General features: G+C 38.6%; 1 protein-coding gene across 1 annotated transcript in view; it reads left to right on the top strand.

The window, feature by feature from the left end:
- LOC146004967 (protein ILRUN) overlaps positions 1-25,275 on the top strand; it is a 54,145-nt gene extending 28,870 nt beyond the window's left edge. Inside the window, exons 4-5 of the mRNA XM_083144047.1 lie at positions 12,668-12,837; positions 21,255-25,275. Of these exons, the coding sequence (XP_083000173.1) occupies positions 12,668-12,837; positions 21,255-21,299 (215 nt within the window). The 3' untranslated portion in view covers positions 21,300-25,275. The remainder of the gene's footprint in view (positions 1-12,667; positions 12,838-21,254) is intronic.
- Positions 25,276-25,524: the final 249 nt, after the last annotated feature.

Here is a 25,524-nt window from a genome sequence, read left to right as displayed (position 1 = left end):
GGCTTTGTATGGCAGTACCAAACAAGATTTATGCACACTTCTATTTATAATAATGTGCATAAAATATTATTCATGATCTTTACTTTTCATTAATTAGATCTAACATAGTTTTTTCTTTTTATAAATCTTTCTTAAAAAAATAGTCAATTCTTTATATTTTTTTCCTTGCCAGAAAAGTTGTTATTACATAAATATTGTCGATCTTAATGATACGCAAGCTAGATAATGAATACAAGCTGTTATATCTCTATTCTTAAATCTATTCTTTTTATCTATTCATGTAGTAATAACAATACAATATTAATTTATTTACACATAATTATGAATAAACCTATACATTATATTAATGTATACTTTTGAACATTATTGTTGTTGATTATTATTATTATTTTTGAACCATTTGGTTCAGACCCTCAGCCTCTGAAATATATTTCTAGATACGTTCCTGAACATAAAATAGGCCTATACCATTCAGTTCGCTGAATTATTAATAAATAATAATAGAATCGTTTGTAATGTTAACAGGTTTTGTACATCTAAAATTCTTTCAAATTGCACAAAACCATGTTAATTGGACCCTTTCCAAAGAAAATAACCTCCCTTGCCTTTTTTAAAGAAGTTTTAACAGACAATTCCAGAGGTTTTTCAAACTGCGCAGCAGCTATGAAAAATGTCACATTTATTCCTCTTAAAAAAGAAATAAATACCTAAGTTGCATTTTGTTTGACAAGTTAACCGACTCTTCCAGGGGCTATCAAACTACGTAGCAGTTATAAAAGAAATATGTTGCCATGGAAAAATGCCATGCCATGAATTAAAAAGAAATCTTGCCTTACTTGCCTTTTTTTATAAGAAGTTTTCAAACTGTGTTGAGGCTATACACAAAAAAATCTCGATCTCAAGTGTAGTGTCTTGGGAAATGTTAATAGCTCCATAACATACGTGGTTTGTCCCCAGAAGCCGCAACTTCATATAAATATTTGGGAGGGGGGAGGGGAAGATTGACAATATTTTTTTTACCCATAATGTATATACTTCTTGAGGAATTGAGGGGGGCAGAAAATGCCTCACCCTCCTAATTCAGTGCCTATGTTTGTCCCACAAATAATATAAAAGTATAAAAATATGTAGAGCAAAACACAAACTGGCTTCCTTTCAGGCATTCTCACATTTCTAGTAACATATACATAAAATAGTATTTTACAGTAGAAATGTATGTACACAATTAACAAATACATATCCATGAAAGGAAACATCCGACCCTGGCTTTTCCAGGGTTATGCAGTTATTTGCACTGCAAGAAATAACCATAATTACAGCTACCGTGCATACAGCCAACAAGTTCTTGCCATACATGGAGATCTCCTGTGTGGCTTCACTTGTCCGCGGCGAGTCAGGTATCTAGCAGACTACATCTATCATTGATTGTACCATAGAGTTATTATATTTGAGCTCTTGATTATACAATTAATGGACAAAAATACCATAATGTGAATGTGCTTGCCTGCTTATTAAGAATTTCTAACCTCATAATAATCAGTTCTTGTAATACACTTTCCTCATGGCTATGCAGTTGGAGATAAAGATGTTCACACAGGGTGAGAACAATACCAGTCAACAAAAGAGGTAGATTTATAGCAAGACAACTGTTGTGACTAGAAACTAAGTAAATCAGCAACCACGACACAGTTGTCACTGCTTTATAAAACCACATGAGATGATCATTGACGTGTACTACAAAGCAAATTTGTGATTATGGCTGGAGCAAGGAAGCATCATCTGCCATGGGCACAATTTTCAAAGGCACCAAGGAATAAAAGAAATATGTATCAAAGTACTGCTGATTGAATCTGGACTTGAGTCAACATTGCAAGTGTGGCAATGAAGAAATGGTGATAGATCCAGTGCATGGCTTTCAGCATTCACAGTCCTTGTCTTTGTTGCAAGTGGGTCATGTCCATGCAGTTGCTGATGCCATTGCGTTTTGGCATTTTATAAATCACTGTGGCGGAGTTGTTATCACATAGCACTACATTGTCAAGCGTTCAAAGTTTAAATCCCAGCATGGGTATTTGTGAGTGTCCATTCATCATATCATCACTCATCCTCGTCTTCACAATGAGCCAAAAGTGCCAGAAGAGCGAAGTAAAATAAATCAAATCAATCAGTCTACTTGAGAAAATTTGAGCAGTGGCCTCTACTACACATCCATAAACAACATTGTGTAGTGTAGTTTTGTACCACCCTATTTGACAATAATATGTATTTGCCTTACAGCAACATCTAATATTTGCACAAAATGCATTAACATCAGCTGCCGTGACACCTTAACATTTGCAAAATGTAATGGGTAACTCTCAAGATTACTGCTTGCAATTGTATAAAATACACAAATGGACACATTAATAAAAAAGGAAGTACAAATTTACAATTTTGGATCTCATTGTACCACTTGTGTATAACTCAGATTTTTTTTGTTATTGTTTTTATTTCACATGTTGTAACGGTCGGATTGACCATTACTGGTTTTGGTATATTGTAATAATTAATTGCTGGCCAGCTACAAGGTGTAGGGTTAAGTAATATGCTTCCATGAGTGTACTTTTATGTTATTATTGCTTGTAAGTGTATATTATTGGATTGTGCTTTGCTGGATGTTAGATTCCCCTGTTTTTACCTCCCCGGTTGGGGGAGCTAGCTGTCTTACAAAGGACCGTTGGCAGTGGAATTTTCCAACGCTACGGGGTCCACGTCCACGGACGTTTACCCCGACTATAAAAAGAGCCAGTGGGCTTTAGCAAAAAAACAGTGTTTCCCCATTGATCGACGAAAGAGGAACGTCTCCTCAAGTTTAGTCCACTTTTGGTGGCTAGACTGGATAAAATACTGTAGCATCTGGTTATGCCAGCCCCTGTTGCTGTCCCAAGTCCCCCTTTAGAAAAAGCTTTGATTATATGGATATTTCCGAATTTGATTAATTGATGCCCAAAAGAAAGAGTGAAGGCGTAAGGAAACGCAAATTGTAACGGAATATCATTTAAGCTGAGGATAGGCCCACCGAGATAGTTTTGCTAACTCGGTGGTAAGGGAAGTGCCGATGGTTATGCCATAGGTACGCAAAATATATTCATTTAGAGATTTGGTAATTTGGTCTATGCAAGACACTCATGGAAACGCTCTGTAAAATATGTATATATCTAACTACGTATAATAAACCAATATATCCTACGAAAATGTTATGATTTCAAGAACTACGGTACTGTCCATTTAACCAGTTGTATATTCACTTGCTGTATATGTGTAAACGAACCAGGGACATAAAAATATAAATTGTTATGTGAAACCCCCCTTTTGTAATTCCGGCGCAAATATAATCTGCTCGCTTGGCACCCAGGGTGAGGTGAAAGGAGAGATTGAGGGATGAAAGTAAGGAAGTAATCCATAGGGCCGGAAAGAAACGAGGGACAGGGGGGACGACGACTTTCAAATATAGGGGGCTCCATTGTCCAGGATATATCTTGTTGTATAAATTGTCGTCAGGTCTATAGGTTTGAAAGATAGACGGACTGACGGACGGATAGATTTTTTTTAATTTTTACAACGAAGATTGTACAGAAGTGAATGTTATTACGTAGTGGAAAAAGTAAAGTAGAAAAAATGGCAGTACAAATTGATAGAGATTTGCTTGGACAGCTATTGGGTAATCAGGATATAAGCGATAAATCTCAGGAGGAAATTATTAGGGAATTAAATAATCTTGCTTTATCTCGCACTGAACAGCAGAGTGCTAAGGAAGAGGAGAAAAAAGTTCAGAAAATTCTCGATAAGTCAAATTTACCGATTCCAGTCTTCACAGGGAGCGATGACAAGATTTCGCCGCATGATTATTTGCAGGAGTTGCGGAATTATAAGGATGTCATGAGCATTTCGGAGAAGTCATTGTTTGACAAGATTCTTCCGTTTTCGCTAAGGAGGGCTGCAGGGGATTGGTTTAGATTTTCACGCCCGTTTGAAGATTTCAAGAGCTTTGAAAATGCTTTCTTAGAAGAATATTATTCTGTAGACTATAAGAATGAAATTGACCGTTTGATTCTGAATCGCTTCCAAATGAGCGAAGAATCTCTTGTATTGTTTATTCGTCGAATGAGAAAACTGTTTTCTATGAGGCAAAAAGAGACAGAGGAATGTGAAGTAATAGAACATATTCTATCTCATGCACACCCTAGTTTCCGTAGGCATTTGTATGGAATGCAATTTCAGACTTTGAAGGAATTGGAATCTGAAGCAGCCATTGTTCAGAGGAGGTTGTATTCAGAAAGGCTTTATTATTCACCGCTCGCCGGTGAGACGGAATTATCTTTTTCTGAAGTTTGCAACACTGAAGAGGACACCTCGCGAAGAACAGGAGTAAAACATTTGGCTTTGTCCGCGAGGACAAGCAAGGGGGGAACCGAGAGTGACCAGCTACCGTTATGCTCTCTCAATCCAGGTTTAGGAAAAAGGATCAAGGGCTGTGAAACAACCGCGTTTCTAAGAAGGGGCATTGGCGGTGATGCGACCGTAGGGCACAAGAGACCCTCTTTTGATGCAACTTTTGGGCAAGCGGGGGCCAATAAAAATTCTGCAAAGTTAATTTGTTGGGGCTGCCGTTGTGAGGGCCATAAACTTCAGGAATGTCAACAGACCAATAAAAGGAACCAACCCGCTGGAAAGGGAGGTCAGCAGCGTCCCCAAATAAACCTTCTGTCGCCCGCCGGGAGAAAACGCAGAAACAAAAGCCGTTTTTTGAATGGAGAAGGCTGTTTTCAGCAAGACCTCGAACCTCTCATTCAATGTAAGATTAACAAGAAACGCTTTGTGTTATTTGCAGATACGGGAGCTTCAGCTTCTACGCTAAGTTTGGAAACAGCCAAGTTGTTAGAGAGGGATGGAAATAAATTCATGAAGACGAGAAAATGGAACATTTCATTAGCTGTGGGCAGTGTTACATCAGTTGGCGAGATGTATGCTACTGTTTGTATTAATAACATGAAATTTAGGCATAAATTTATCATCCTTGAGAATTGTTTCCGTGACATAATCGTTGGAAGGGATTTTTTGAGGCAGAGTGGGATAATTTTGCACATTGAGGACAACGGTTGGTCGTTCAAGGATAGCGACGTGATTTACACGTTCTCGAAGCGTGCATGTAAACGAGAATTCGCTGTTACAGTTATGCAGAGAAATAACGTGGTACAGGAACGGAATAACTCGTCAGATCCCTCGAGCCTTGATGGATGCAACACACATGCACATGAGAATAGCGGGAAGTCTACGAATGAGGATACGGGCCAATTAGTGGATTCCCAAGGACTCGAAGTTCAGAAGACTGCAAACGCTGGTGCATTATGCTCTCTGAAAATCTCGAAAGAGGTAAAGAGAAAACGGAGGAAGGGAATAAAAAGGGAATGCAAATTTCCTCGAAAAAATTCCATTTCTACGGACAAGAAGAACCATGTATTATCATTTTTGCCCTTTGCTTTAGAGGACAATGAAAATGATGAATTACTGGTTTCTGAGAGGCTACAAAAAACTTCATCGCTTGTTTCAGAGCAAATGAGAGACAGTTTGTTATCTCATATAATGAAACAACTGAAGGGAAAGCATTTCTCTGGGAGTAGGAAGTATAAGGAGAAAGTTGCTAAGTTGGCCAATCTGTCGTTTTTGGATGAGGAGGGAGTTTTGTGCAGGAGGATAGACTGCAAGCAAGATTCTAAGGGAACAGCCAAGATATGGGTCCCGTTGAGTTTGAAATCTCAAATATTGACGTCACATCACGATTCTGAATTTGCAGGGCACAATGGGAAGCAGAAAACTTTGTCGAAAATCAAGGAGAAATATTCGTGGCTTGGTATGACACGAGATATCGCTCGCTACGTCAGAAGTTGCGTTCCCTGTACTGTTTCCAGCAAAAGGAAGACAGAAGAAGTGAGACTGAAATACAAGAAAACGAGCCCAGCCGTACTTCAGATGTTCCCGGATGAAGAGAACGAGATCAAACGTAAGCCATGTAAATTTCGCATTGGAGACAAGGTGTGGCTGAAAGAGCACACTACATCTGGTAGATTGCGTGGCGTTAATGGTGAACTTGAAACGGAACACTCAGGTCCACGTTTAATGTCTGGAAGGATTAAAGAAGATACTTTCAGGGCAAAGAATGGGGAGGATTGTCCGATTGTGTAAGCTGAACCAGGCCAGTTGTCCAGCCATAAACCACCAGCTTTTGCTGTGAGGTGGAGGGACAGAAAACAGCCAAGGGGAGCCACGCGACAACTCCTAATGAGGGTTTGGAAGACTACCGTCGGGCCGCCTAGCCAGCAATCCCAGCTGTCATAATAGCCGACCGCCGATCTTCTTTTATTTGTTAATTTTTTTTTTTATTTAGTTTCCATTTGTATATAACTTACCCCTATTTTCTTCATTTTCACAACACTGTTTATTTATTTGCGTGTCTCCAAGTTGTAAACAGAAAGACACATTGCAGATTTAGGTTCGAGAGTCGAACCAGGACTCAGTTGGGAGTCGAACCAGGACTCGGTTGAGAGTCGAACCAGGACTCGGTTGAGAGTCGAACCAGGACTCGGTTGAGAGTCGAACCAGGACTCGGTTGAGAGTCGAACCGGGACTCGGTTGAGAGTCGAACCAGGACTCAGTTGGGAGTCGAACCAAGGACTCGGTGAAGAGTCGAACCAAGGACTCGGTGAAGAGTCGAACCAAGGACTCGGTGAAGAGTCGAACCAAGGACTCGGTGAAGAGTCGAACCAAGGACTCGGTCAGGAGTCGAAGCCAGGGACTCGGTGGAGAGTCGCACCAGGAACCAGAGAAAACCAACTTCAAGGAAGATGCTGCCAGGCAGACAGCGAGAGAGGATACTTCAGTGGCGGACTTCACAAGGAAGAGGAAGCTTGGTGAATCTGTGAACATTGTGGACAATGTGATAAAGTGAATGAACTAGTGACTATTTCATTTTTCAGATACTCTGAGAACAGCTGAATACTTTAGTGGGTATTGTGTAATTGTGTTGGATGATTTTGTAAATATGGTAATCTTGTTTTGAGTGTATTGTTTTTTCTTGTTCCTCTTGAAGGGGGGAACTATGTAACGGTCGGATTGACCATTACTGGTTTTGGTATATTGTAATAATTAATTGCTGGCCAGCTACAAGGTGTAGGGTTAAGTAATATGCTTCCATGAGTGTACTTTTATGTTATTATTGCTTGTAAGTGTATATTATTGGATTGTGCTTTGCTGGATGTTAGATTCCCCTGTTTTTACCTCCCCGGTTGGGGGAGCTAGCTGTCTTACAAAGGACCGTTGGCAGTGGAATTTTCCAACGCTACGGGGTCCACGTCCACGGACGTTTACCCCGACTATAAAAAGAGCCAGTGGGCTTTAGCAAAAAAACAGTGTTTCCCCATTGATCGACGAAAGAGGAACGTCTCCTCAAGTTTAGTCCACTTTTGGTGGCTAGACTGGATAAAATACTGTAGCATCTGGTTATGCCAGCCCCTGTTGCTGTCCCAAGTCCCCCTTTAGAAAAAGCTTTGATTATATGGATATTTCCGAATTTGATTAATTGATGCCCAAAAGAAAGAGTGAAGGCGTAAGGAAACGCAAATTGTAACGGAATATCATTTAAGCTGAGGATAGGCCCACCGAGATAGTTTTGCTAACTCGGTGGTAAGGGAAGTGCCGATGGTTATGCCATAGGTACGCAAAATATATTCATTTAGAGATTTGGTAATTTGGTCTATGCAAGACACTCATGGAAACGCTCTGTAAAATATGTATATATCTAACTACGTATAATAAACCAATATATCCTACGAAAATGTTATGATTTCAAGAACTACGGTACTGTCCATTTAACCAGTTGTATATTCACTTGCTGTATATGTGTAAACGAACCAGGGACATAAAAATATAAATTGTTATGTGAAACCCCCCTTTTGTAATTCCGGCGCAAATATAATCTGCTCGCTTGGCACCCAGGGTGAGGTGAAAGGAGAGATTGAGGGATGAAAGTAAGGAAGTAATCCATAGGGCCGGAAAGAAACGAGGGACAGGGGGGACGACGACTTTCACACGTCGCCCCCCTATCCCTCGTTTCTTTCCGGCCCTCTGGATTACTTCCTACTTAATCCCTCAATCTCTCCTTTCACCTCACCCTGGGTGCCAAGCGAGCAGATTATATTTGCGCCGGAATTACAAAAGGGGGGTTTTCACATAACAATTTATATTTTTATGTCCCTGGTTCGTTTACACATGTACAGCAAGTGAATATACAAGTTGTTAAATGGACAGTACGTTGTTCTTGAAATCATAACATTTTCGTAGGATATATTGGTTTATTATACGTAGTTATATATATATACATATTTTACAGATCGTTTCCATGAGTGTCTTGCATAGACCAAATTACCAAATCTCTAATAATATATAGTTGCGCACCTATGGCATAACCATCGGCACTTCCCTTACCACCGAGTTAGCAAAACTATCTCGGTGGGCCTATCCTCAGCTTAAATGATATTCCGTTAAAAATGCGTTTTCTTACGCCTTCTCTCTTTCTTTTGGGCATCAATTAATCCAATATGGAAATATCCACATAATCAAAGCTTTTTCTAAAAGGGGACTTGGGACAGCAACAGGGGCTGGCATAACCAGATGCTACATTATGATATCCAGTTTAGCCACCATAAGTGGACTAAACTTGAGGAGACGTTCCTCTTTCGTCGATCAATGGGGAAACACTGTTTTTTTGCTAAAGCCCACTGGCTCTTTTTATAGTCGGGGTAAACGTCCGTGGACGTGGACCCCGTAGCGTTGGAAAATTCCACTGCCAACGGTCCTTTGTAAGACAGCTAGCTCCCCCAACCGGGGAGGTAAAAACAGGGGAATCTAACATCCAGCAAAGCACAATCCAATAATATACACTTACAAGCAATAATAACATAAAAGTACACTCATGGAAGCATATTACTTAACCCTACACCTTGTAGCTGGCCAGCAATTAATTATTACAATATACCAAAACCAGTAATGGTCAATCCGACCGTTACATAGTTCCCCCCTTCAAGAGGAACAAGAAAAAACAATACACTCAAAACAAGATTACCATATTTACAAAATCATCCAACACAATTACACAATACCCACTAAAGTATTCAGCTGTTCTCAGAGTATCTGAAAAATGAAATAGTCACTAGTTCATTCACTTTATCACATTGTCCACAATGTTCACAGATTCACCAAGCTTCCTCTTCCTTGTGAAGTCCGCCACTGAAGTATCCTCTCTCGCTGTCTGCCTGGCAGCATCTTCCTTGAAGTTGGTTTTCTCTGGTTCCTGGTGCGACTCTCCACCGAGTCCCTGGCTTCGACTCCTGACCGAGTCCTTGGTTCGACTCTTCACCGAGTCCTTGGTTCGACTCTTCACCGAGTCCTTGGTTCGACTCTTCACCGAGTCCTTGGTTCGACTCTTCACCGAGTCCTTGGTTCGACTCCCAACTGAGTCCTGGTTCGACTCTCAACCGAGTCCTGGTTCGACTCTCAACCGAGTCCTGGTTCGACTCTCAACCGAGTCCTGGTTCGACTCTCAACCGAGTCCTGGTTCGACTCCCAACTGAGTCCTGGTTCGACTCTCGAACCTAAATCTGCAATGTGTCTTTCTGTTTACAACTTGGAGACACGCAAATAAATAAACAGTGTTGTGAAAATGAAGAAAATAGGGGTAAGTTATATACAAATGGAAACTAAATAAAAAAAAAAAATTAACAAATAAAAGAAGATCGGCGGTCGGCTATTATGACAGCTGGGATTGCTGGCTAGGCGGCCCGACGGTAGTCTTCCAAACCCTCATTAGGAGTTGTCGCGTGGCTCCCCTTGGCTGTTTTCTGTCCCTCCACCTCACAGCAAAAGCTGGTGGTTTATGGCTGGACAACTGGCCTGGTTCAGCTTACACAATCGGACAATCCTTCCCATTCTTTGCCCTGAAAGTATCTTCTTTAATCCTTCCAGACATTAAACGTGGACCTGAGTGTTCCGTTTCAAGTTCACCATTAACGCCACGCAATCTACCAGATGTAGTGTGCTCTTTCAGCCACACCTTGTCTCCAATGCGAAATTTACATGGCTTACGTTTGATCTCGTTCTCTTCATCCGGGAACATCTGAAGTACGGCTGGGCTCGTTTTCTTGTATTTCAGTCTCACTTCTTCTGTCTTCCTTTTGCTGGAAACAGTACAGGGAACGCAACTTCTGACGTAGCGAGCGATATCTCGTGTCATTCCAAGCCACGAATATTTCTCCTTGATTTTCGACAAAGTTTTCTGCTTCCCATTGTGTCCTGCAAATTCAGAATCGTGATGTGACGTCAATATTTGAGATTTCAAACTCAACGGGACCCATATCTTGGCTGTTCCCTTAGGATCTTGCTTGCAGTCTATCCTCCTGCACAAAACTCCCTCCTCATCCAAAAACGACTGATTGGCCAACTTAGCAACTTTCTCCTTATACTTCCTACTCCCAGAGAAATGCTTTCCTTTCAGTTGTTTCATTATTTGAGATAACAAACTGTCTCTCATTTGCTCTGAAACAATCGATGAAGTTTCTTGTAGCCTCTCAGAAACCAGTAATTCATCATTTTCATTGTCCTCTAAAGCAAAAGGCAAAAATAATAATGCATGGTTCTTCTTGTCCGTAGAAATGGAATTTTTTCGAGGAAATTTGTATTCCCTTTTTATTCCCTTCCTCCGTTTTCTCTTTACCTCTTTCGAGATTTTCAGAGAGCATAATGCACCAGCGTTTGCAGTCTTCTGAACTTCGAGTCCTTGGGAATCCACTAATTGGCCCGTATCCTCATTCGTAGACTTCCCGCTATTTTCTTGTGCATGTGTGTTGCATCCATCCAGGCGCGAGTGATCTGACGAGTTATTCCTTTCATGTACCACGTTATTTCTCTGCATAACTGTAACAGCGAATTCTCGTTTACATGCACGCTTCGAGAACGTGTAAATCACGTCGCTATCTTTGAACGACCAACCGTTGTCCTCAATGTGCAAAATTATCCCACCCTGCCTTAAAAAGTCCCTTCCAACGATTATGTCACGGAAACAATTCTCAAGGATGATAAATTTATGCCTAAATTTCATGTTATTAATACAAACAGTAGCATACATCTCGCCAACTGATGTAACACTGCCCACAGCTAATGAAATGTTCCATTTTCTCGTCTTCATGAATTTATTTCCATCCCTCTCTAACAACTTGGCTGTTTCCAAACTAAGCGTAGAAGCTGAAGCTCCCGTATCTGCAAATAATACAAAGCGTTTGTTGTTAATCTTACATTGAATGAGAGGTTCGAGGTCTTGCTGAAAACAGCCTTCTCCATTCAAAAAACGGCCTTTGTTTCTGCGTTTTCTCCCGGCGGGTGACAAAATGTTTATTTGGGGACGCTGCTGACCTCCCTTTCCAGCGGGTTGGTTCCTTTTATTGCCCTGTTGACATTCCTGGAGTTTATGGCCCTCACTACTGCAGCCCCAACAAATTATCTTTGCAGAATTTTTATTGGCCCCCGCTTGCCCAAAAGTTGCATCAAAAGAGGGTCTCTTGTGCCCTACGGTCGCATCACCGCCAATGTCCCTTCTTAGAAACGCGGTTGTTTCACAGCCCTTGATCCTTTTTCCTAAACCTGGATTGAGAGAGCATAAGGGTAGCTGGTCACTCTCGGTTCCCCCCTCGCTTGTCCTCGCGGACAAAGCCAAATGTTTTACTCCTGTTCTTCGCGAGGTGTCCTCTTCAGTGTTGCAAACTTCAGAAAAAGATAATTCCGTCTCACCGGCGAGCGGTGAATAATAAAGCCTTTCTGAATACAACCTCCTCTGAACAATGGCTGCTTCAGATTCCAATTCCTTCAAAGTCTGAAATTGCATTCCATACAAATGCCTACGGAAACTAGGGTGTGCATGAGATAGAATATGTTCTATTACTTCACATTCCTCTGTCTCTTTTTGCCTCATAGAAAACAGTTTTCTCATTCGACGAATAAACAAAACCAGAGATTCTTCGCTCATTTGGAAGCGATTCAGAATCAAACGGTCGATCTCATTCTTATAATCTACAGAATAATATTCTTCTAAAAAAGCATTTTCAAAGCTCTTGAAATCTTCAAACGGGCGTGAAAATCTAAACCAATCCCCTGCAGCCCTCCTTAGCGAAAACGGAAGAATCTTGTCAAACAATGACTTCTCCGAAATGCTCATGACATCTTTATAATTCCGCAACTCCTGCAAATAATCATGCGGCGAAATCTTGTCATCGCTCCCTGTGAAGACTGGAATCGGTAAATTTGACTTATCGAGAATTTTCTGAACTTTTTTCTCCTCTTCCTTAGCACTCTGCTGTTCAGTGCGAGATAAAGCAAGATTATTTAATTCCCTAATAATTTCCTCCTGAGATTTATCGCTTATATCCTGATTACCCAATAGCTGTCCAAGCAAATCTCTATCAATTTGTACTAAAAAAGGAAGTACAAATTTACAATTTTGGATCTCATTGTACCACTTGTGTATAACTCAGATTTTTTTTGTTATTGTTTTTATTTCACATGTTTTCTGTTGTCTCTCTTTCAGAGATTATTTGGGTAATTGTGACAGTAGCAGAAGGAGGAACGCTGGCTGTGACTCAACAGTTATCTCATCTAAGTGAATTAGGATCTCCTCCTAGAAGAAATGATTCTTCGAATAACCCATTTGCATGTACAAATCATTCCCTATCGAGTACTAGTCAAGCCTTGTTTCAGGTGAGTTTACCATATCTATGACTTATGTTGGTGTTATGAAAGAGAATTAACCTTTGTTATATATTCTTGAATGAATATACCCTTTTATTATAAGGTGCCAGGCTAGCCTCAAAGCCACTTTGAGGATGTGCACAGTGGTGAATTTTTAGGCAAACTTTTCCTGAAGGTTACTACAGTGAGAATGTAACACCATTGAATGAATCTTCCTTCACATCATCCCCAAGTTTGAGTAGAAAATATTGCCATTAACCTTTAGTGTTAGCCTCTTGGAATAACTTCTAAGGTGCACGCTTTTGAAACTTACCGCATTATAATTTTTAAAAAATCATAGTAAAGAGAACTAGTTAATTTTTTATTTTATTTTAGTTATATATTTGCTAAATGACAGAAATATTTAGTGCAGGTGAAATTTGTAAATTTCACTTTCCATTAGGAAACTTCAAAATGATAAAGAAAATCAAAATTTTATGCAAAAATTTGTATTCAGCACCTCTGTAAGACCATCACAATATACCAAAGTAAATGAAAAATGTAGTATGTAGCAGTGATATATTTCAACAACCATGCCAAGGTGCATTGAAAATAGATAGATACGAGGGTAAATTAAAATGTAAAGGCAATTTTCACATAACATCTTTATTTCCACACAAGAAGAACTATACATATCACTTTTCCACATATGCCCCCTGCACGGCAATGCAATTTTTGTCCTTCAGTCAGCTTCTGTACCCCGTCCGCAAGGAATGTTTTTGGTTGCTCACGAAGCCACGTTTGCACCGCTTGCTGGACCTCGTCATCTGACCTGAACCGACGACCATGCAGCACCTCCTTCAAAGGGCCGAAGATGTGGTAATCTGATGGCCACCCACTCATACACCTTTCATGGAGTCATTGTGTTTGCTCCATACTGTGCTAACAGCCGACGGTGGATGTCTGCCAGTTTGACTCTCTCCGACCACAGAAAGTGCACTACGGCGTGCTGTTCCTCGAAGGTGCATTCGTGGAGTGGTGCGTCCATTCGTGTGACCTTTTGCTCCGCGACACTCCAAGTATACACGTGGTGACATCAGACCCACCTAGTCTTAGTTTATTCCTGCAAAAACACAAAATTGCCTTTAGTTTTTTTATTTACCCTCGTATTTCCTTGGGGGGGAAATAGTAAAAATGTATAAGAAAAGCAGTGTAGTCATTTTATGGAATAATATTTCTGAAAGACATGCAGTGAAACATAACAAAATACCACTCTTTGAGGACATGTAACCGTCTCCAACTTTGTAGAAAAAAATAAATAAATACATGCACGTAATTTTAAAATGTTGGGGTAATTTTGAAAATTGGAGGTGTTCCACTGGACCCCTAATTGTTGCACCCCAGAAAAAAAATAGTTCTTGTAGTACAGATATGTGTGTATATACAGTTGAGCAAAGTTTTGTCAGGAACCCATGAATAATAAAGAACACACAGTAAAAGCAAAAAACTATTATTGGATTTACAGGAAAAAAATACACCATTTTCATGTAAAGAAGAAAGATATCCCCAAGATTTGCTTCTGGCATTGACCCTTATTGATGCTACCATGTGTGCCGGTTAATAATTCTTAATTGATCCGAAAGAAAACAAGTGTATCTGGGGAGAAAGGTAACAAATGCTTTATTCAAAGTATGCACCATCGCTAGCTATACATTGTGCCCATCTGTCTGTCAAATTGTGGATGCCCTTCCAGAAAAATCGTTCACATTTTGAGGTGATCCAGTCAGCAAGCCATTGTTCGACAGCTTCGTAATTGTTGAAGTGTTGCTGGGAAAGTGAGTGAGACATCGATGAAAACAAGTGGTAGTCCGAAGGGGCTAAGTCTGGTGAGTATGGCGGGTGGGGCAAAAATTCCCAGCCAAGCGCAGAAATGCTGTGTCTGACACCTTTCGCTGTGTGTGATGAGGTGTTGTTGTGCTGCAGAATCACTTTTCCGTGTCTTGTCGCCCAATCTGGGTGCTTTTTGATCAATGCATGGTTCAAATTGATGAGTTGTTGACGGTAGCGAACGATATTCACTGTTTCACCTGGTTTCAGAAGCTCATGGTACACCACACCCTTCTGATCCCACCAAATGCACAGCATTGTCTTCCTTCCGAAGTGATTCGGTTTTGCGGTTGGGTCAACCCATGACTTTTTGCATTTTGGGTTCTCGAAGTAGATCCATTTTTCATCCCCAGTCACTATCCAATGCAAGAAAAACTTTCTTTCATGCCGAGAAAGCAACACTTCACACACCGTTTTTCGCTTTTCCATTTTTCTGTCGTTCAGATCATGTGAGACCCATTTTCCTGCCTTCTGGATCTTTTCCATGGCATGAAGACGATCAGATATGGTTTGGCAACCAACATTTAACTTCTCTGCCAGTTTTTGTTGCATTTGCGTATCATCTTCGTCCAACAGTGCTTGCAATTTGGCATCTTGGAATTTTTTCGGCTGGCCCGGGCGATCTTTGTCTTTCAAGTTGAAATCACCACTTTTGAATCGTCGAAACCAACGCACACACTTGTCTTGCGTTAGGACATTGTCACCATACGTTTCCACAAGGATACGATGGTTTTCACTCACGTTCTTCTTTTGATTGAACAAGAAAAGCAGGACGTGCCACACATGCTCCTTATTTGGTTTGAAGGTCAACATGTTTCCCACACAAACCCAATATCACGATCACTTGCACTCGGTTGCACATCCACGGCGTTTTGACAGGTACTGTCCTGGCAACACACTGACGTAACAGTTGAGACTGTTCACCAACCCTTGCTTCCAGCACCATCCAGCGACGAAATTAAGAATTATTAACTGGCACACCTGGTAGATGGACCAATTTTGCAGGTAAGAACGACAAAAGATCACACTTCGAAGACATGTAGTGCAATCCCCATCGCCCCAGTTGAATAAAAAATGTAAAATATGCGTGGCACATCATCTTGCCCAGTAAAGTTTTTCAGCCAGATATGAATACATCTGCGTTGTTGCTTGGAAGTTGTCCTTGACACCCAGCTCTGCCGGAACTGGAATGATGTCACACCTCTGCTACACATTGTCTAGGTTTACTGATTCAACTTGCAAGGAAAAAATAATTTTCAAATACAATATTAATATAAGAACTTGTGTTTGCGAAGTGATGTGTGATTTAGTTTGATAATCAACCATCCATCATGGTTTATACTGCCCTGGAAAAGACATAGAATTTGACCTATGAAATAAATGAAATTCAGGGTATTGTAAAACAAATTTTAGAAACCTAGAAAAATCTGGGAATATGAAATGTGATTGTTGTAGATGTGCTGAACTTGGATATTTTAATGTTTGTAAACAACTAGCTGTTAATATATAAAAAGAAATAGTTAAAAATTATTAGTGGCCGCGGTGGCTCAGTCGGTAACGCGTCTGACTACCATGCTAAAGGTCCCAGGTTCGATCCCCGGCCGGTTCAAATCCGGGAACTTTTCTAACGATGGAAGCGGCCCCGGCGTCCACCCAGCGTCGAATAATATGGGTACCTGGGGGAAACCCTGGGGGGTAAAGGCGGTCAGGGGCGTGATGCTGATCACATCACCCCACTCACGACCGGATCAAGAAAGTGTGGGGCGTTACCCCCACACCCCCTATACGCCTTCATGGCATGGTGCTATGCACAGGGGAACACTTTACTTTACTTTTTAAAAATTATTTTCTCTTTTAACTCAAACCAGTTCTTTCTTATTTTAACCCTAAAACTATTTAAAACTAGGTTTGAGTAAGTTGAAATGGTCTGTAAATTTATTTGAAAATACATGGAAAGGTTGTGTTGGCAAAAAGAGTAGTAACCTTGTTAATGCTCACTGTGTAACAATTCTAGTGAAATTGTTGTTCTTGAAATGTAATACTCATGTGTACACTCACATGGACCACTCAACATTAAATGGAAATAGTAAATACCTGCCTGGTTTATTTAATGAAACAACTGAGTATTTTGATGTATTATTTACTACAGTAATCAATATATGCATTTTGGTTTGAGAGGTCATTATCACTTATTATTAGCAGTGCATTGAAATTCTCATATTTGTGGTCACTTATTGAACATAAGCTGTGTGAAATAAAATATCGTTAAAAATTGCTATATTTGCATCAGAACAAGAACCCCATTTGAAATGGTTAATATTTTTCTTCACTCTTTCCAGCTATCTTAAAATGCCATCTACTTGTCCCTTCCTCTCTCCCACGTACAAGCTAGTAATCATTCAAGCCTTCCTCTGTTGAGGAGTGGTCAGCTTTAATAGGTCACAAAGGTCCCAGGTTCAAATTCTGCGTAAACATTCATATATCATTGTATTTGTCCCATCATCCATTTCAACAATTTATCATTTATCCTTATCGTCATTATGAACCTAAGAGGTAGTGGCATAAAATAAATGCTAAAACGAAAGAGAACTTGATGCAACAGCCCTTTGAGAACCAATGTCTACCAAGTGGATTTTATTGGGTGACATGTAGTCGGTGCATTGAATCCCATCGACACCATTCTCTTGTCTTTAGAGACCTCACATTAGCAACCCTACTGCCCTCACAATGCCGGGTCAATACTGAAATTTTGGAGCCCCCATCTGGGACTAGGGATGGCCAGATCCGGATCCTAGCGGATCCGTTTGGTTCCGGATCCTAAAATTTTTCGGATCCGGAACTTTCGGATCCAGATCCAGAACTTTCAGATCCGGATCCGGAATTTTTGGATCCGGATCTGTTTTGCCATCCCACATGCGCTTCTTTGGAAAGTAAGAATGTGTTTATAACACATTGTTACCTGCTAATATACATATATACATACATACACACATATATATAGTGTGTGCGCGCGTGCGCGATTTGTAATTAATTAATACACTTACAAGGGAGGTCTAAGTCTCCCCCTCCGATTTCCATGAAACTTGGCAGGTGTATGGAGGGGCCCAAAGGAAGAAATACGTGTTTTTGTGTTTCAGCTAAAAAAAAACTGTTTTAGGGGGCAAAACCCCCCTCAAAAGTCAAAATGAAGACAAATTGACGCGGGATCTGACCCCTGTGTGCCACTCCGATTCCCATGAAATTTGGCAGGTGTATGGAGAGGCCCAAAGGAAGAAGTACGTGTTTTTGTGTTTCAGCTAAAAAACCGTTTTAGGGGGAACCCCCCCCCCTCAAATGTCAAGATGAGGAGAAATTGAAGTGGGGATCCGACCCCGAAACCACGTAAATATGGCATAGGAAGAAACAGGGGGCATAGGGCCTCTCTATACACCTGCCAAATTTCATGGAAATCGGAGGGGGACACAGGGGTCAGATGATCCCCACTTCAATTTGTCCTCATATTGACATTTGAGACGGGTTTTGCCGGTTTTTAGCCGAAACAAAAAAAACATGTATTTCTTCCTTTGGGGCCCTCTATATACCTGCGAAGTTTCATGAAAATCGGAGGGGGATCCTTACTTCAATTTGTCCTCATCTTGACATTTGAGGCGAGGTTGCCCACTAGAACAGATTTTTAGCCGAAACAAAAAAACACGTATTTCTTCCTTTAGGCCCCTCTATAAATCTGCCAAGTTTCATGGAAATCGGAGGAGAACACAGGGGTGAAATGCCCACTTAAATTTGTCCTCATCTTGACATTTGAGGGGGGTTGCCCCCTAAAACAGTTTCTTAGCCGAAACAGAAAAACACGTATTTCTTCTTTTGGGCCCGTTTATACACACACCTGTCAAGTTTCATGGAAATCGGAGGGGAACACAGGGGTGAAATGCCCATTTAAATTTGTCCTCATCTTGACATTTGAGAGGGGTTTTGCCCCTTAAAACAGTTTCTTAGCCGAAACAGAAAAACACGTATTTCTTCTTTTGGGCCCGTTTATACACACACCTGCCAAGTTTCATGGAAATCGGAGGGGAACACAGGGGTGAAATGCCCATTTAAATTTGTCCTCATCTTGACATTTGAGGGGGTTTTGCCTCCTAAAACAGTTTTTTAGCTGAAACAAAAAAACAGTTATTTCTTCCATTGGGCCCCACTATACACCTGACAAGTTTCATGGAAATCGGAGGGGGGCACTTAGATAACCTCTCTTGTTAGTCTTACACTTTGTAATTATATAACACTGCATATATTATAATGTTTTATTTTAATTTGGAAAACTGTAACTGTAGAAAAATTGTATAATTTTTGTATAACATTTCTATCTTGTTCTATGTGTTAAAGGTTTCATATTGGAATGGAATGTCTCACATTTAGGTGTGTTTCCATTTCCAATACATTCGAATGAATACATATTCCTTTCAATGGCATTTACAAAATCACCTCTGACATTTTATGTTAAACAAGTAAGACTATTTTTGTGCAAGAGTGTGTTAGCCGATGCATAGCAAGTATTTTAGTAACAACACTTGAAAAAAATTATTGTAGGACTAACTAATGAGAAATTTCTTTGTAATCGAAGATCATACCTTTTAACGTGTGGTAATATTATAATGGGATTGAGATACGAAAGTCTCGGATCCGGATCCGGTTTTTCGTATCTGGATCCAGATCCGAAACTTTCAGATCCGGATCCGTAACTTTTGGATCCGGATCCGTTTGGCCATCCCTATCTGGGACCACTCGCATCAACTGGCAAAAGTACTCACCATTTGGTTACATGGAAGCTTGAAATTGAAATACAACCATTTAAAATAAATGTGATGATTATCACAAATAAGTGAGTAATTCTAATTACACTGTGTAATAAATAAATTTTAGTCTTTACCATGGTGCTTCACAAAATACCTCTGAAACTAGCAACAGCAAATGCTACCCCACAACATGTAATTGCTCACAATATGAGCGCTACTCAGTTTCATATAAGAAACTTACTATCAGTTTTATCCAAGAAACTACCAGCAATACCTATTGATGAATCAATCTATTCTCTTTGCAGTTGTGTTTCATAATGATTATCACCATCTGTTAATGGCATTTTGGCAAATCAGTAAATTAATTATGTTGACTTTTGATTATTTTTACAATACACAAAGAAAAAATACATAGAAGTCATCAAAATTCTTAGTTTGTAATTTAGAGTCATTATTAATCAAATACATTATTTCAGTAGTGTAATACCTGAGCCTCTTCAAAAAAGTAATTGTTGCTTAAGATGAACTTCTGAAGTTGCAGAATTTTATCAGTTACAGCCTGTAAACATAATTTAAACTTGTGTTCAGAGTCTTTGCAATGTTTATTTTCATTTTCATGAACCAAAATTACTCAACATCAGGAGAACTAATTTGCTAAACAGGATATGACTGCAGTTAGCATTTGACCAAAAAAGGGCTTCATGATTTGGATTGTCTCCTTATAACGACAGGCCAGGTACTGGTACATAGCCAGTAGTAAAGTTTTTCATAGTACTCAACCTTTATATACAGTGCGATTGAAAAGTACCCGAACTCTGATTTAATTTTTTTTCATGAAAATAGTGAATGACAATTTAATTCAAATACTTTTATACTGTGGCCCATAACTTAATTTAAATTCGTTCTTACATAATAACCACACAATATTTGCAGAAGATGCTGGAAATGCCATACATGTTCTCGAATACACAAATTCACGCTACGACACATGAGGGACCCTACTTTTTTTCAATATGTTCAATATGTCCCTCATGGCTCCGATTATGTTGTTTTGCAGATCTAGCAGCATTCTAACTAGGGTTGTTGTGGTACACTGTATTTTTTAGATATACCCATAAATAAAAATCTGAAGGACTGAAATCGAGAGAGCGAGAGGGCCACAATTTTTTCGAGATCAGTGGATCTTGGAAGAATTCATGGAGCATCTCCATTTTCTTGTTCTAAGTGTGACAGGAACGAACAATAGTGTTCCTCTTCTTCAAGCATCGCCACGAAATTATGGATAATGTCTCCGTACACAGCTGAATTAAGTTTCTTTTTAATGGTCACACAATTTGCCACCTAGAAATTGCACACCGCGTTCCAACTTTTTGAGAATGAAGTGGGACTTCATGTAATGCGTGTGAATTTTCTGAAGCCCATATGTGAGAGTTCTGTTAACAGACCAATTCAAATTAAACCAATCTCCATAACATCAGAAAATAAGCTTCCAACTTAGCAACTCTCTGTCCTTGCGTGAGACTCGTGGTACACGGGATTTTACTTCTTGAAAACTCTCGTGCACGTGCAGTCACGTGCAGCTATCCCGTGGTGCAGCACATTTCCAAGCATTTCCATCACCACAAGCAACAATACTCAGAAATATTTTCTAGTTTTACAGCAATGCATTTTTAAAATGAGACTTTTGAATCACACTGTATTATGCAAAGTAAATTGGAGTACTTAGATTTTGTACATTCACAAATTAACACATGTTCTCTTTGCAAACAGGATTCAGTGCAGCAGCAGGATGGCGACAGTAATATGATGTGTTAACGGTGCATTTTGCTGTACAAAGAGACTGTTCTCTGGTGTAAGTGGTGGAACAAACTGAGTGCTTGAAAAGAGTATGCTTGGTGCTTACCTGTGATCAGTCGGACACCTGTGAAGTGAGTGAGTGTAATGACAGTATGCAAAAACCTCTCTTCCATTTCCTAAACATGAAAGAAGTTAGCATTGAGTAACATTTGAAATCATTATGAAATCAGAGAAGATGGGGGGGAACAGAAAATGTGTTTTTCATCCACTTTCATTGTAAGAAGTACATAATTTCATTTTATGTTAATCTTGTATGCAACTATATGTGAAAAAAGGGATAGAATATGTTTGTAAAAAAAACATACAGATAAGGCTCATTGTGACAGAATTATTAACTGAATCTCCATCAATCGTAATTTTGCATATGGGGGATTTTGTACATTATTTGCAGTTACAGCAAATACTTCATTACTGTAAATTTAATATATATTCACACACACGTATATATATATATATAGGTAGATAGATATGCCTAGGTACATAATCTCATACCTGCTGGTATACTAGGTGTGTTTTGTTTTTTACGTTAAATCATGATTGCAAGAAAAAAAGTGTTGGTGGTACTAGTTATTGAAGTTTATGTCATACTTGTTATATTACTACTAACTTTAATATACTTCAACTTTGTAATTCAGTCTGATGAAAAATCTCTACACCAGACAAAGAGTGATTGTATTATTTTTTAATTTTTACGCAAGTTTATAAAATAAATCTATACTAAGTGTAAATAGTAAAATCTCTGTTTTAGTCTAGGTGCATGAGAGGCACAATAGAACATGAAGACTGAAATAGCAAATGTATGTGGTTATCAGGATTTTGGTATGATTTTTTTATGCTCTCTGCAATGGTTGTCCTGTTTACTAATAGGAATTTGCAATGCTTTAGTTTGCTTTAAGTTTTGTAATGATGCAAGGGAGAGTGTAAAGTTGCAATTTCTAAAATTAATGGAACTGATGATAATATGCAGATTACAGTGTATTTGGTTGGTTTGCTGTATTTACACTGGTTGGTTGTGTGTTTTTTGATGTGACAAATTAACCAACTTTTCTTGTATTTATTTAGTACTTAAGGCATTTTCTGTTGATTATTTTATTTTACAGTGAACAAGAGGAAGATTAGTAATGACATATGTGTGGTTTGTTGCTATTTCACAAAGCTTCATGGTACAAGCTTCACTCCACTGGATTATTCATACAATTTGGTGGAAGTTAGAATGTGCTTAATTTTGCCGACTATTGCTGAAATGCCTAGCAGATAAAGTTTTGCTATACATGTAAAATGAGTTGTATTACTTTTCGGGTACAAAAGTAAAATTTGACAAATCTATAAGTTGCTTAACTTTTTGTTTATGCTGCACAAGTTGCGGAATTTTCCATTGATCTGGCTATGTATTGATATCACATGATGCAAGATTCCCACAGTAGATATAAGTTTCAAAATATGTTTTTAGCTACAAGGTGTGTACTTGTACAAGTGTCAATTGAAAGGCATGTATAAACAAATACTGAAAGAAAGATACAAAATTTAACTAGAATTGCGGGTCCCTTTAACGCAATTGTTAATTTTCGATCAGTGCCTTTACAGAATTATTGTTTCAATTAAGTTTACCCCACTTTAGTTCTTTCTTAGATACTAGAATAGTTACATGACAAAATCTTTTATTTTTCTGTGTGTCTAGAAAATTGAGTTTCCCAAATTTGTGCTGAGTACTGAAAGATCGGATATATATATATAAAGTGTGTGAAAAATGAAGTTGATTGCAACACTTGAAGTTTGTGTGTGATTTACTAAAGTTATTCTGGGTGAAACAATATTGATACATTGGTATTAGCTGATATCAGTGTTATCAGTTTAAATGTAGTCAGCAATAGTGACCAGTAATGATTTTCCAGAATGGGCATCTTGTGAGTTTTGAGAAACACCATCTGCCACTTTCCCAGAATTCAAATACCCTGAAAAGTATGAAAAAATAATGATTTTGCCATTACTTCTGAGCACACATTGTGGGGCTATTTTAATGTTCTGATTATCTCAAAAGTAAACCTTTTGCGGGGGATGCTGTTGCTGTGATTGATATGACAGTTGTATGTAAGAAAATGCATGCATTTTCCTACAGGCATAACTATTCCAAATAGTCTTGAAGGGATACATTTTTCATTATCAGTATCATCAGGAATTGTTGAATGTGTTATCGGCTTAGTTAATATTAAAATGATTCCAAGGGCAATCTTCAAAGATAATGTGAAATCCATTGTATGTGCTTTTAGTTTGATGTAACTAGTGCTCTAATCAGAAAGGACATGACAGTAACGTTACTTGTCATGTGAAAAATACAGAACATATAAAGTATTAATTAGGAATATGATAAATGAAATTTGCCTGAAATAGACATAAAGTGACCAATATTTAAATAGACTGGTATAATCAAATTCTGTAAATTTCCATTGCATGTGACACACTTGTATAATGGTGTGACTTTTAATCCTTGTTTAACAACTGATATTTTCAGATTCTTGAGACAAGTAGTGATACTATTAAAAACATGTTGTACCTATTTTTGTAAAGGGAATTGTGTAAGGAAAAATACCCCAATTGCATAATTATAAATATGTATGCATATTCAGACAAATAATATTTTAAATTTTGTATTATACATCAAAAGGAGTGACACTCATGGCAGACACATTTTATTGGTTTTCTTAACATTATTTCAGGTGTATAAACATTGATTTGAACAAGAATGTACAACATATTACAGAAATAACACATAGAAAACTATTTCTTCTTGCCGAAGAAACCTGTCATTCACTTATAGTCTGTTCAATTAGTCCCAAAACTAGCATTTGATTTTGTTGTTTCAAGTATTGTGGACAGCACTTTCTTCCTACGATTATTTCTGCTACTAATTACCAACCAAGATGTAAAGGATGTGCATATATGTTATGTCCTTTCATGTGTAACTCGGTACTCCTTTTACACTTTTGGTAAATTCATACTTACTTGCATCATGATTTCTTACAGTGTGTGCTGTAAGGAACCACAGTTTTTCCTAATACTGCATTAATATTCCAAACTTGTCAGCTGCTTTGCAGAATGAAGGGCCAATCATTTCGGGGCATTTTTAAGTGGGGAAGGGGGAGGGAGTATGACAAAAAATGGCATGTTTCTTCAATCAGCTATCATTATATGTATCCTGTGCATGTTGTAAGTCCTGATATTCAAACTATATTACTTTGGGCTACATATTTAGTGTGCCTCTAACTTAATGTCCTTGATTTCATGAATGACAGTTTGAAAATGGCTTTCTTTTTTTTTTTTTTACTTGCACATAATTGGGCCAAAATATTATCAATCAGTACAATAAAGTTGGTGAACTTTCCATCTAGTAATCAGCTCAAAATTTAAACTGTTGTTAATTAATTTATTTTAAAAATATATTATATATGTGTTGGAATACATTATATCTATGTGAAATGTTTCCAGAACACAAAGTTGTATAGCACTTTGGTGAGATTTGTTCATGTGTTATTTTAAATCATTACAATAACTTCTTTTTAAAAAGTTGTAGGTGTTTTGGTTGTTTTAACTCCTACTTTTGAAAACATTTTCTTCATGGAGTATGTGAAGATGGTTGATGTAAGTTTTGTGTATGAAAGCTTTTTAATATGTGTACTTAGAATTACACAGCAGGTATGAGAGCGTAACTCATCGTGCAAGAAATTTGGTGAAGGCTCTATTTTGAATCATTGCTGTTGTGATAGTGTGAAATGGACAGCCCATTAACCCTCAGGTATCACATGCACCAACCATTGTAAAGTTACTGATGAGAATTCGAAATATAACTTGAAAAAAATGCAAACTATGTAAAGAAGGTAAATTTCTTGTTTATTCAGTGTAATGAACTTCTAAAAATATATATTAAAAATCTTCTGTTGAAAAAGTTAACTGAAGTGTTTACATATTCTTGTGCTCATTACAATTGTTCAGGATTCTGCATGCTAAAAGATCTGCTGTTGTGACCATGATGTGTCAAAAATGTTAACTGAGCATATAGCGGAGGATATAAACCATGGCAAAAATATCACCTTTTTGAAGGTTCATTTTTATTTTCAACAAATTTTTAATGCGGCTGAAGGGAAAGTAGTGTCGGACAGATACTTCAAGATAAAATGTAATAGTGGAA

This window comes from Lepisma saccharinum, chromosome 1, assembly GCF_977018435.1.
Source record: "Lepisma saccharinum chromosome 1, izLepSacc3.1, whole genome shotgun sequence".
In the NCBI taxonomy this organism is placed as follows: domain Eukaryota; kingdom Metazoa; phylum Arthropoda; class Insecta; order Zygentoma; family Lepismatidae; genus Lepisma; species Lepisma saccharinum.
The sequence above is the reverse complement of the archived record's forward strand: the minus strand, read 5'-3'. Positions and strand labels throughout refer to the sequence as shown.